This window comes from Quercus robur, chromosome 6 (assembly GCF_932294415.1).
Source record: "Quercus robur chromosome 6, dhQueRobu3.1, whole genome shotgun sequence".
In the NCBI taxonomy this organism is placed as follows: Eukaryota; Viridiplantae; Streptophyta; class Magnoliopsida; order Fagales; family Fagaceae; genus Quercus; species Quercus robur.
The window spans coordinates 3,161,428-3,174,631 of record NC_065539.1 but is presented as its reverse complement, the minus strand read 5'-3'; the positions used below and the strand labels follow the sequence as shown (position 1 = coordinate 3,174,631).

At 32.7% G+C, this 13,204-nt stretch overlaps 1 protein-coding gene across 1 annotated transcript; it reads left to right on the top strand.

Annotated features, from left to right (window-relative positions):
* Nucleotides 1-3,927: 3,927 nt before the first annotated feature.
* On the top strand, nt 3,928-9,872 carry LOC126690615 (sulfate transporter 2.1-like). Its single transcript, XM_050385849.1, has 12 exons — nt 3,928-4,338; nt 4,439-4,487; nt 4,580-4,787; nt 4,883-5,057; nt 5,244-5,309; nt 5,385-5,615; nt 5,708-5,834; nt 6,225-6,511; nt 8,515-8,708; nt 8,799-8,887; nt 9,237-9,313; nt 9,444-9,872. The coding sequence occupies exons 1-12, from the start codon at nt 4,012-4,014 to the stop codon at nt 9,585-9,587; spliced, it is 1,974 nt and encodes a 657-aa protein (XP_050241806.1). The 5' UTR covers nt 3,928-4,011; the 3' UTR covers nt 9,588-9,872.
* The last annotated feature ends 3,332 nt before the right edge of the window (nt 9,873-13,204 follow it).

The window sequence follows — 13,204 nt, the reverse complement described above, 5'->3', positions numbered from 1 at the left end:
AAAATTGTAATAGGGTCTCAATTATTTTTGTAATAATTTAGTATCCTTCATAAACTTTTTATAGTTATAAAACAAAAGTATGGAGATAATTAAATAATAATAAACTCTAGAGTCTAATATTATTTTCAAGTTAAATTCAGAAGTTTCAAGCTCATAAATGTCCGCACCATAGTTTTAATTAAATTACTATAAATTGAACATTTCATGAGTCTATCTCAACCAAAATTACAGAAATTTACTTAAGCTACACTTGGTATTTATCTAAGTACTATGGTAAAAATATAATGTTGGTTCCTAAACTTTAATTCATTAGTGGTTAATGCCCTTTTTTTTCTTTTTCTTTTTTTTTTGTGTGTGTTCCTATGGAGTGATGATAATGTGTCAGTTTTTAATTTGGTCATGTTATTTAAGAGACTAAAAACGATCACTTTAAAATTTGGAGACTAAATTCTATAAGGGACCAACAAGCATATATATATATATATATATATTCAAATGACTTTATTTGTTAAATTGGTCTCAAATACTTTAAATATTTATTTACATGCACGTAATTAAATGAGCATGTCATATACAAATCCTCCCTCCAAGTCAAATCCTGGTTACGCCGTCCGAGTGTACGAAATAATTTTTCTCTTAGGACATGAACATCTGAATTTATTGCTTATACATAATATGTTCAACATGGCCAGTGTTTCCCTCAAGCTTAGCACGGTGTTTCTCTATATTGACACTATAGAGAAACACCGTGCTAAGCTTGAGGGAAACACTGGCCATGTTGAACATATTATGTATAAGCAATAAAGTGTAACGAGTAAGCGTATCCCTTAAATCTTAATAGCCCATCCATAATGTCCACTGTCCACATTGCAACATGTCATTCTTTTATGAGGTTAAAACTTAAAACGGTAAAGCTCATGAGTATGAATGTTTGTTTGGTATAGGATTACTGATTACCATAGAGGTTTTTTTTTTTTTTTTTTTTTTTTTGGGTGCCCTACATGAATCCAACGGAGATCAAACCTAAGATATATACTCATATACATGCAATATCTTATAGGCCGCAATATAAAGAGATCTCTCACAAATTTGTGAACCCCATAAACATGCGATCTTCATTGTTGGGAAATTTAGACCCCAGTTGAAAAAATTAACAAGTTTTAAACCCAAATTATTAATTAGATTTATTATAAATAAAACTTGTTAAAACAAATAAACATCAATATCATGTCAAAATCATGCAGCGAAAAAAAAAAAAATAAGACAAGATATGATGACCTAGGAAAACCAATGAAACAAATTAGTTTCACAGTAAAAAACTTGGGGGGAAACCTTCTCGAAAAGCAATTCACTATAGTAAAGAGAAGTTTCAGATCTAGTACAAAACCTTTATCCCTAGACTCTACAATCCCCGTAGATGAACTCACAGCAGAAACTTTCTACCGCTTTAGAACCTCTGAACTCTTCAATATATGAACGCCACCCTTTTTGTTGCACGGATCCTAATACGTGACTAACCAATGATGCACAACTCCCAGTACGTGACTAACACACCAACTAGAAGAAGATGTTGGCTGCAAAATTCTTCACTTCATCAACAATGAAGATCAAGAAGCACTTGATTACAAAATCTTAAAGCGTAAAGATGTAGTAGCTTCTTTTAGAGAGAATAAGGCATCGATCACCTTTTGCATATGTTCTCCTTGTATTCTCTTATGTGACGGTCTCTAAAATAAGCCTTATATAGGTCTAGGGTTGTAAGAAAAAAAATCCTACACATACATGTCAACATGGGCCAAAAATCAAATCTGAAAATCTGAATTCTCGTAACCTTGATTGATCAAGAGGTGTCGAGAAGGTGTCGAGCTTTAAACTTCGACAGATACAGCTATCAAGGAGGTGTCGAGTAGGTGTCGAAGGGACAGAAATTTGCTTGATCGATCAACTTAGCTATCGAGAGGTGTCGAGATTGCGATAAGAAGCAACTAAAGAGCTCGATAGATAAGCCAAGTGTCGAAAGGTGTCAAGCAGCTATCGAGCTTTAAAATTCAGCACTTTCTCACTTGATTCTTGGACAGACTTGCATGGCTTTAACACTTGAACTTGAAACAAGGTTTCTTGAAGTATTAAACACATCCTAGATCTACTCAAATACAAGTAAAGTGCGTTTTGTCAAAGGATTAGCCAATTACATAAAATAGTGACATATGTTCCTAACAAGTGAATCACATATTTCCTAACATTCATGTTTGTAAGAAGCTCGCTTCATACAACAAGCACAAGAGATACTTTCTCTACCACATGGTGGAGTTGTCATCAAGTCGAAAGACCATTAACTATAGGAAAGTATTATATGCAGATATGTGGACAAATTTCAATTACATGATTAGTATCACCTTCCCTTTTTCCAATATATTAACCTTAATTCAAATTCAAATTCAATGACAGAGTTACAATTAATGTATACACAAGAAATATAGACAAGATGTGTGAAAATAAAATCTTACTAATTTATTTGTACCATTGATTTTGAATTAAAGTTAATAATGGTACCAATTACATGTGTTTTTAACGATATAGATAAGAGACATGCACAAGAGATGTGGACAAAGTATAAATAAACTCTCTCTGTTCTCCACTATGCCATTTTACAATATCAGATTGTACATCAACTTACCATCTTACCAGACGAAGATTGTACTTCAACTTTCAAGTAAATTAGTTTCCTATTGGCGCATTTATATTTGAGGGACCAATATATAAAAAGCTGCAAACTCCACAATCACAACCTTTAAGTGTTTAATTTATCTATTAGCTAGTTGGATGATCATTTTCTTATATAATAACTTTAAGAGGATCATGATCAAAGTAGGATATCCTTGATTATTAGTAGCTAGCCAGCCAATTTCGAATTTTTAAGCTTAGCAATAACTAAGTTGTTAGGCATTCAACACTTGTAATTCGTAGCACGAAAGCTGTGTATTCCTAGGACAAGCACAGTAGAGGAGCCGAGGTAAATCATATCAAAAAATTCATAAATATCAATGCACTAATCTTAAAAAAAATTAAGATCCACTCTAATGTATTACTAATTTATTTGTACCATTGATTTTGAATTAAAGTTAATAATGGTACCAATTACATGTGTTTTTAACGATATAGATAAGAGACATGCACAAGAGATTTGGACAAAGTATAAATAAACTCTCTCTGTTCTCCACTATGCCATTTTACAATATCAGATTGTACATCAACTTACCATCTTACCAGACGAAGATTGTACTTCAACTTCCAAGTAAATTAGTTTCCTATTGGCGCATTTATATTTGAGGGACCAATATATAAAAAGCTGCAAACTCCACAATCACAACCTTTAAGTGTTTAATTTATCTATTAGCTAGTTGGATGATCATTTTCTTATATAATAACTTTAAGAGGATCATGATCAAAGTAGGAAATCCTTGATTATTAGTAGCTAGCCAGCCAATTTCGAATTTTTAAGCTTAGCAATAACTAAGTTGTTAGGCATTCAACACTTGTAATTCGTAGCACGAAAGCTGTGTATTCCTAGGACAAGCACAGTAGAGGAGCCGAGGTAAATCATATCAAAAAATTCATAAATATCAATGCACTAATCTTAAAAAATAATTAAGATCCACTCTAATATCAGTATAAATTAAGATTCACCCCTTGGCACCTCCAATGGATCTGATATTTTACATGAAATGAGTTTAATTTTACAACTGGGGTGCACTTTATACCGACCTAATAAATTATTTTGCATATCTGGGCCTGTATACAATAGTTTTTTTTTTATTTTTTATTTTTTATTTTTTATTTATTTTTAATAAAGAAAGACCCACTATTGCATTTTGCCTTTTGCTGTGTGTGTATATATAAGGTTATGCAATGGTCCTTGCATTTTACACCAAAAAATAGTCTTGTAACATTGTTGCTCACTTTGCCTGAGAGAGAGTCAGCTTTTTTCACGTTCCCCCAAACACTTCAACTATGGCTGCTCCAGCCATGCAACAAACCTCCGCACAGGAGGAAAGCCCAGACCTTGAAAAGAATGGTCATGCTGAAAGGGCTCAATGGGTGCTTAATGCACCCGAGCCCCCAGGTTTATGGAGTGAGCTCCTTGATTCTGTGAGGGACAAGATTTTACCTTGTGGAAACAATTTCATGTCCCTCAAAAACCAGTCCGGAAGAAAACACCTTGTGTCTTTCTTACAAGGTGTATTTCCTATCCTTGTTTGGTGTCAAAGTTACACTGTAAGAAAATTTAGGAATGATCTACTTGCGGGTCTAACTATTGCTAGCCTATGCATTCCCCAGGTAAACAAAAAGTTTAACATGTAGATTACTATAATTAATACAATAAGACTTTTTAAGTTTTCTTTTTTCCATATTGCCTTAATGTGTAGTTTCAATGCAGAGTATTGGATATGCAACTTTAGCAAAACTTGATCCTCAATATGGCCTCTGTAAGTGACTTGAATATGATTATTGAATGTCAATCATATATATTCATTAACAATTGTGAAGCTTATATGATTTGATTGTGTACTACTCATAGACACAAGTGTGGTACCACCTCTTATCTATGCTGTAATGGGGACATCAAGAGAGATAGCAATTGGACCTGTTGCAGTTGTTTCACTGCTTTTGCCATCAATGATTCAGAAAATACAAGATCCTGGGGCTGATCCAATTGCCTACAGAAAGCTTGTTTTGACAGCAACTTTCTTTGCAGGAATCTTTCAAGCTACCTTTGGACTGTTCAGGTGAGTGATTCTCTTCTCCTTATTCATGTTGGCCTAGAGTACATGACCAACTAGTACTTTTCTAATCATTATTTATTTTCCTTTCAAATATACAGGCTAGGATTTCTTGTAGATTTCCTATCCCATGCGGCTATTGTGGGGTTTGTGGCTGGAGCAGCCATAGTGATTGGTCTTCAACAACTAAAGGGACTGCTTGGGATTAATCACTTCACAAACAAGACTGATGTAATATCTGTAGTGGAAGCAGTTTGGAGATCAGTTCATCATCATGTATGTTCTTTTTCTATCTTTTCCTTTTCCTTTTTTTTTTTTTTTTTTTTTTTTTTTTTTTTTTTTTGGTTGAGGTTTTTGAAAAGCATATATTCACAAAGCACAAAGAGTGAAAGATTAAGAAATATGAGAGAATCTATTCTCATTTGAACACTTCATTTATTCTCTTTGTTTCTTTATTTACAGTGGAGTCCTCTTAATTTTATACTTGGGTGCTCATTCCTAAGTTTCATCCTAATCACAAGAATTGTGGTGAGTGGCATGCAGTGATAACTTTTTACCTTTTGCTTTATTTGGAAATTCTAACACCCTCACTGAATTCCCCAGGGTAAAAGGAAAAAGAGACTCTTTTGGTTATCAGCCATTGCTCCTCTCCTTTCTGTTATACTATCTACTCTTATTGTTTTTCTGACAAGAGCCGATAAACATGGAATTAAGATTGTGAAACACATCCAAGGAGGCTTTAATCCAAGCTCAGTTCATCAGTTACAGCTCAATGGCCCATATGTTGGAGAAGTGGCAAAAATTGGACTCATTGTTGGTGTTGTTGCCCTCACGGTGGGTGACCAATTAATCAATTTTGCAAATGTACAAAATGATATACCTTAAAACTTCCTAGCAAACAATAATGTTCCAAATGTTAACTGTAGGAAGCGATTGCAGTTGGAAGATCTTTCTCATCATTAAGAGGATACCACCTTGATGGAAACAAAGAAATGTTTTCCATGGGCTTCATGAACATCATTGGGTCATTCACTTCTTGCTATGTTGCAACCGGTAAGATTCTTTTTACTTTCTTTTCTAAATTACCTCACTATGGACTTTGCCAACATAACCAAATTAATATAGCATTCTCCTTTTATTTTTAATGTCAAAAATTTCACCTTATCCACATTTATGTTTGAACTTACTAATTACAATAAGTAATGCTACTAACACAACATTTTCATAATTGTTAATATGGATTATTATGGTTTGAGCAACGCCAATATTTTCACCTAAGTCTGTTAGTTATGTACTAATCACAATAAACCATATGTACAGTTGTGAAAAATATTGTGTCCATGTACTTATTATCATAATCTCATTTCGTCTTGCATAAAGAACAGTACGTGATGATCAAGCACCTTGACTTTTACTAATTAAATAAACAATAAAATTATGCAGGTTCTTTTTCACGCACTGCCGTAAATTTCAGTGCTGGTGTTGAAACTTTAGTCTCCAATATTGTGATGGCAATTACAGTGCTCGTATCGCTGCAATTATTCACAAAGCTATTGTATTACACTCCTATAGCAATCCTCGCTTCAATAATTCTTTCTGCTCTTCCGGGACTCATTGACCTCCATGAAGCGTACAATATTTGGAAGGTTGATAAGCTAGACTTCCTCACCTGCATCGCTGCGTTCTTTGGTGTGTTGTTTGTATCTGTGGAGATTGGCCTTCTAGTTGCAGTAAGACATTTTTGCTTTTTAATTTGGTGCAAACATGTGTGTTATCATGTTAGGACATAAATTTGTTTATGTTATATAATTAAATTTAATTACATTGGCACATACATATTAACAAGTGCTACATAAATAGTCTTGTCTTACCAAGTATAATTAAATTAATCATGCGATTTATTGGGCAATAATCATATGGTTAAATTTAATTAGAAAGATTAAATTTGGTGAAACATACCAGCTAATATTAGGAGAACATAGAGGTGATTCAGTGTATGTTTGGATTGCATTGAAAACAGCAGGCGTGTGCATCTGCGTTTTTTTGTGTGGGTCTCATGCACTGTTCACGAGACCCGCAAGTATGGATTTCAGCAAATTTTTCTTTAAAATTAGATCCTATGACACTATTCACACATTTAAAAATTATTTTGCTACAGTATTTTCAGTTTCCAATAATAAGCGATATCCAAACAGACCCTCAATGTCAATAAACAATGACAAGCCTTAAAAAGACTGTTGAAACAAATATTAAATAAGGAAAGAAGAAAAGAAAGAATCATATCCCACAACTCGTAGAAGAATAAAGGCAATGGTTTAAAGTTTCAGCTTCCAGTTTCAACTCCAAGCAAGTTTCCTTTTTCTTGTGTGTTTGTTTCTTCCACACAGAGAGAGAGAGAGAGAGAGAGAGAGAGAGATATAAAATAAATAAAAATAAAAATAAAACTCCTAGCAAGTTAGGCTGTTTGTCAACTTCCTCTCTCTCTCTCTCTTTTTTTTTTTTTTTTTTTTGGTGTGTGTGTGTTTATGAAAAAAGATACTTTATTTCACAAAAGAATAGGAAGGCAATCCATCTTTAACTCCTCCCAATATAAGTTCTAAACTAATCTGAATTCTTGGACAAATCGCCTTCGGTATTTCCTTTTCGCACCCCCACTTAACAAAAGCATTTCACAAAAAAACAAAAGAAGGCAGTAATATATCTTACAGAAAGGGTATCAATATTATATACTAATACCAACTACCTTTTATATTATGAATGGTGGGAAGTCATTTTATTCACAAAACCAGTGAATGTGTGGTTCAACTCCTCATGATGGATCCCCCAAAACGTGTTTTAGGACTTATCAATTTTAATGTTAGTGTACCCCACCATTGTTCTAATGCCATACGCGACTTATTACAATCAAAGTTTTCTCCAGTGATCCCAGTTCTAGAGACAACAAGCATGATAAAATGGGTGATGTAATGAGTGCATTGTGTGAGACCACTATTATTTTCAGCTGGTGGGTTGGCCCTCGTTTTTTAAAAACACCGAGTACCTTTGAAATGGGATTTGACACCCAAATAGTGATCCCCAGTTCCATTGCAGTCCATTAATCTATTAGGCTTCAACATAGTATATATTAAAATATATTTATGCTAGTGTTTTTTTAATATTATTATTTGGTTAAACAGGTACAGTTTCTTAATTGTATTCCACACTACACTGCATGGTTGTTCTGTGTCATTTTTTTTTTTAAAGAATAATTAAATTCAATCATGTAATCTATTAGTCAATAGGAACATATGGTTAAATTTTATTGGAGAATTTAAAGGATAACATCTAATGAATTGTACTTAAGAATTGTCTTGTATTATAGTAGTGAAGTGTGTCATGAAAATGATGTTGAAAATAACGACACCAGATATTTTATACACTCCATTTACTGTACATGAACTTAGTTTTCTTTCTTAATAACAATGGCTAGTTGAAGAAAAAAAAAGTCAAGGAAAGTCTATATGCAAATCAATTTCCTCAAAGAAGGGTACGAGCTTGCAATTCAAACTCATTTGTTGCCGAGCCTGGATGATAATAGGATTGGTTAAAGAACTATAAATGTGGTGTATTAAGTATAGTCCATCCTGACAAGATTGTTAAGGATCCATAACCAATCCTAAAATTTTAGGACTAAGACTTGATTGTTGTTGTTTCTATACATGGTGTACTTAAGTAAACTACAAGTGTGTTGCAGATAGGAATATCATTTGCAAAGATTATTCTCATCTCAATTCGACCGGGGACAGAAGCTCTAGGACAGCTTCCTGGAACTGATATGTTCTGCGATATCAATCAGTATCCCATGGCTGCAAAGACTCCTGGGGTTGTGATAATCCGTATCAAGTCAGCCTTGCTATGTTTTGCAAATGCCAGTATCATTAAAGAAAGGTATATAGGTGACAGATACATAACATACTCACTAGAAACATTCAAAATCAAAATTATGATGAATAACTACTTGACTGTTGTTTGTTCTAGGATTATGCAATGGGTTACTGAAGAAGCGGAGGACACAAAAGGAAATGTTAGAAGGACTAATAATCAACTCGTAGTTCTTGACATGTCCAGTAAGTGTAGTTTTACTACATAGAGAGAAAGCAGGGATGTTAATTTGGTATTGATGATGTCCTTGACGAAACAAGTCAAAGTTAGAAGTTTCGAAATGTTAATTTTTTATTGATGTTTGTCTACATCTAACAAATGTATCATCTTTCTCACAACATATGTTGATTCTATAACCGTATAAAATTCATATTTTGTGAAAGAGATGTTGCATATGCCAATTGCATGAAATAATTATTGTCAGTCCACCACATTTGTTGGACTCTTAATTTAGCAATATAATCCGTAAAATTTCAAGAGGTAACTGCTTTCAGGAGTTGGTTAATTTTGATTTCTTGTGTTTTACCATGGTAGGTTTAATGGACATTGACACATCAGGAATTGCTACCCTGCAAGAATTGCAGAAGAATATCACCTCACATGGAATGGAGGTAAGGCAGTGATTTTCTTCTTTCTTATTTTTTTTCTCTTCTTTGTTAATATGGGGAGATTGACACGTTGAATTTCGTTTTGTTCTTTTAACCAATTCTCTCTCTCTCTCTCTCTCTCTCTCTCTCTCAGTTAGCCATTGCTAATCCTAGGTGGCAAGTCATTCACAAGCTAAAGCTAGCCAACTTTGTGAGTCAAATTGGAGGAAGGGTCTTCTTGACTGTTGGAGAAGCTGTGAATGCAAATCTCGATACAAAAAGGGCTGGTTGCATTTAGGTGTGAATGCCTCTATCAAGAAGACTGAAGCTTGCTTATCTCTCGTGTGTGACCGAGTCCCGTACTACTTATGTACATATAAATGGGACTCAGAAATTAATAATAAGGTGAAGATGGTTTTAATCTCCTCACTCCTAGTAGACAAACAGGAGTGGAGTACAAAATAAGATATTCAAACAGCTTTGTTTGTGGTGTGGTGAGTGTTTTGTATTAGAGATATGTACCATATATGTACGTGTGTCTTGTACTGGAGTTATGTGATATAAATCTTCTCCTTGTGTTGTATTGTATGTGTAATTTTATAATCAGCAAAAAAGTGTATGTAATTTTAGGAAAATTATTAGGTATTTCGGGACTCGCTCCCTCCCTCTCACATAGAGATGAGCTTTAAAGAGGGAGTATACTCCCGGAATACCCAATAAAAATACAAAATTGTATAAGGTTTTTTTCATTAATCTAAAACAAAGTGGGAGTGGGTCATCATTTACCAAACTGGCTAATGGATCATTACCTCCACTGCCAAGATTTCAACTCTTTAGTTGACTCAACAAGTACTTCAATTTTTCTTTAAAAGCCGGCACTTCAAATCATTTCATTGGTGATGGGAAGGAATAAGTATATGTAATATATCAAATAAAGTGTTTATCAGGAAAAAAATTGCAATATCAAATTTATTGGCATTGCAGGGTATGGGCAAAAGAGGAAAAAAGAGTGGTGCCTTTGAGTTTTCAAATACTTAGAAAGCACGTATTGACCTAAGGTTCTATTATTCACATCCAAAGAAATTTTTTTCTCGTTTTAATCCGTATTTCTAATTTACAAATTAGTCTCCTAGATTGCGTGTCAAGCAAATGACTTGTTTTCAAGCATTTTCTTGCTGAAATTAAATGATTTTTTTTTTTTATACAAGATAGAATTCTACTCTAGCCTAATCTAAGTGTATATGGGTGTGAAGCTCCTTTATGGAGACTTGAACCTCGATCCTTATCCCCCACACCTCACAAGTACTTATACTTGTGGAGTGACCATCGTACTAAGGGTGTGCGGTGATATGTTAAATGATTGTTTTTAAGGCATAAGAGAGGATATCATTAAGAAGAAAGAGTGAAGTAGCATATATAAAGTTCACATGGTTAAGGCCCATAACTTAATTACAAACTCTAGATGCAGTAAAATCCAGCATATCCAAAAAAATAAACAGTCTAATAAAAACAAATAACAATAAATCTAATTAACTTATAGAATGTAAACTTAATATTAAATTTTTATTTTTTTTAAAGGTTAAGAGGAGAGCTACCACATAGCAATGAATCTATTAAACATATTTGTAACAATTCCATAAGGGCAATACTTCATTAGGTCTCTCAATTAAATTTAACTAGTCAATATCTCACACGATGCGCATGTATGTTATAAGTTTTATTTTGAAATATTTGATAAGAATTTATTTTTATGACCAATTTATAATACTCATTAAGTATTATAATATTTGAGGAATAAGTTTCATTTATTTACATGTTATTAGAAAAAATGAAAATGTAAAATTTTAAGATTGATATAATTTAGAATATGAACATATTGTAATATTTTTTTATGTAAATTGACAAATATTTCATTATTTTTCTAGCTTAGCCTCCCCAAATAAACTTTCCCTGTCCCTACGGCTAGACCGTAGCATCCCCCACCTCATGTTTCCATTCTCTAACAACACCCCACCCTAGTATACACACTTTTTGCAATTTTGCACCAAACATGCGTTGCCAAGTGAAAAACCATCAATGATTTTGGTGGATAATGTCAAACACGGTCGAAATTTGGGTACAACATAGGCATGCTGGCGAATTTGAATCAGCAAATCCAATATGTGATAAGGAATCAGCCAAGTGTGTGTATGGATATGTGTTATAACGGTTAGGTGGTATTGACACAAACATCACTAATTTATTATTAGTTTCCTCCAATACTTTAATAATTTATCATTTTTCTTGTGTAAACTTGTATTTTTTAGTGTTCTATTTTATCAAATAAAATAAAAAATAAAAAGACAATAAGAGTGGTATTGCAATTTAATCATACTAAATGTGTTTACAAATTTGGAAATTACATGATGTAGTGACTAATATAGATAGACATGTTTCAAGCATAATTAAGAATGCAAATATCGTTTTGATAAAATATAAATATAAATATCCTTCAATTATAAAATAAAACTGCAAATATCATTCAATTATATTTTAACATTCTTGATTGTGTGTTATAAAATTTATATTTTATTTTATTGGACTTCATTTCAACTGTTGCAAAAACAACTAAATTTGAGGAACACCATATTATAAATTAATTGTTTCTCATATAAATCTTAGAAAAATGGCATCACAATTTTATTATACCTAAATAATTAATCCACTATTTGAAATAATTAAACTAGTGAAATAAATGTATTTATTCTATTACTAATCTTTTTAATTATAGAGAATAATTATTACAAATGTTAATTCTAATATATAAAGGACTTAGGAAATCTAAATGGTTAAGAATAATTTTAGTGAATTCACAAATATTTAATTTTTATGACTTTTTATGAAAATTATTGTAAAAAAAATCCACTTAATAATTTTTTATTGGATGTGAATGTTAACAAATCCACTGTTGGAATAAATTTTCTTTTTATATTTTACATACTTGAAAATTTTCAAGATAATCTAAGATCAATAACTATGTTAACATTCAAATGTTTAAATTTTTGTACCTAAAATTATGCATAAAATGTAGGTTTCTAAATCGAAAAGTAAATAGTACCCAATTGATACGAAACTTGGAGTATGTTAAGAACATAGACAACATTAATCCAACAAATGAGATTTTTAAAATATTAATACAATAAGAATTATTAGATGGTGTGATATTGTTTAAAGTTATCACATATTTAACTTAAACCCAATAATACACAATCTAGCTTCATATACCCCTTGTGTTCACGCTAATAATAGCTCGTCTTCAACGATTAGTAGTATAGTGATAGACAATCAATCACAGTTTGTCACGTAAGACAGTTGTAGTAAAATATGTGCATTTGTGTGTGGTACTAGCATTATTGGTTAGATAAGGATCATATCTACCGCCACATCTACCTTCTCTGTTCTTGATGCATTATTATGTGCTCATAAATTGACCTTTAATCTCCTATAGGTTAGCCAAATTTTGAACTTAGTTTTAACATTAAATTTTCCTCTCCAAGATGTGTTGTCATAGATCCTCGTACAGAAACAACCATTAGGACAAGCTGTAAAGTTGGATGGTTTTTAAAAGTCTCCCCTATTTAGGTATAATCCATTAAACAAGCGTCTTCTTCACTCGACAGAAGTTATACTGTGTCATGAAAAGTTGGAAGAGCTAAGAATGCGTCTAAATACAATGTATCTGAAGCCTTACTTTTTAATGCTTGGTGGGTGAGTGAAGGCCATAAACGAGCCTTCTGAGTAAAGGCTTTTTTCAATTTTGTTTCTTTCTGCCGAAAGCCTTTTCCACTTTGTTTAAAATTCAACTATTAGCACATGCAAATGCAGTTACAACGATGGAGCTTGGTTTGGGTGGTAAATAGGTGGAATCGTGGATGG

Bases quoted from the DNA above. Each gene is read 5' to 3' on its own strand.
- LOC126690615 (XM_050385849.1), top strand. From the start codon at position 4,012: ATGGCTGCTCCAGCCATGCAACAAACCTCCGCACAGGAGGAAAGCCCA. The intron at 5,835-6,224 runs GTAAGATTCTTT...AAAATTATGCAG, and splicing joins TTCTTGCTATGTTGCAACCG to GTTCTTTTTCACGCACTGCC. The intron at 6,512-8,514 runs GTAAGACATTTT...AGTGTGTTGCAG, and splicing joins AGATTGGCCTTCTAGTTGCA to ATAGGAATATCATTTGCAAA.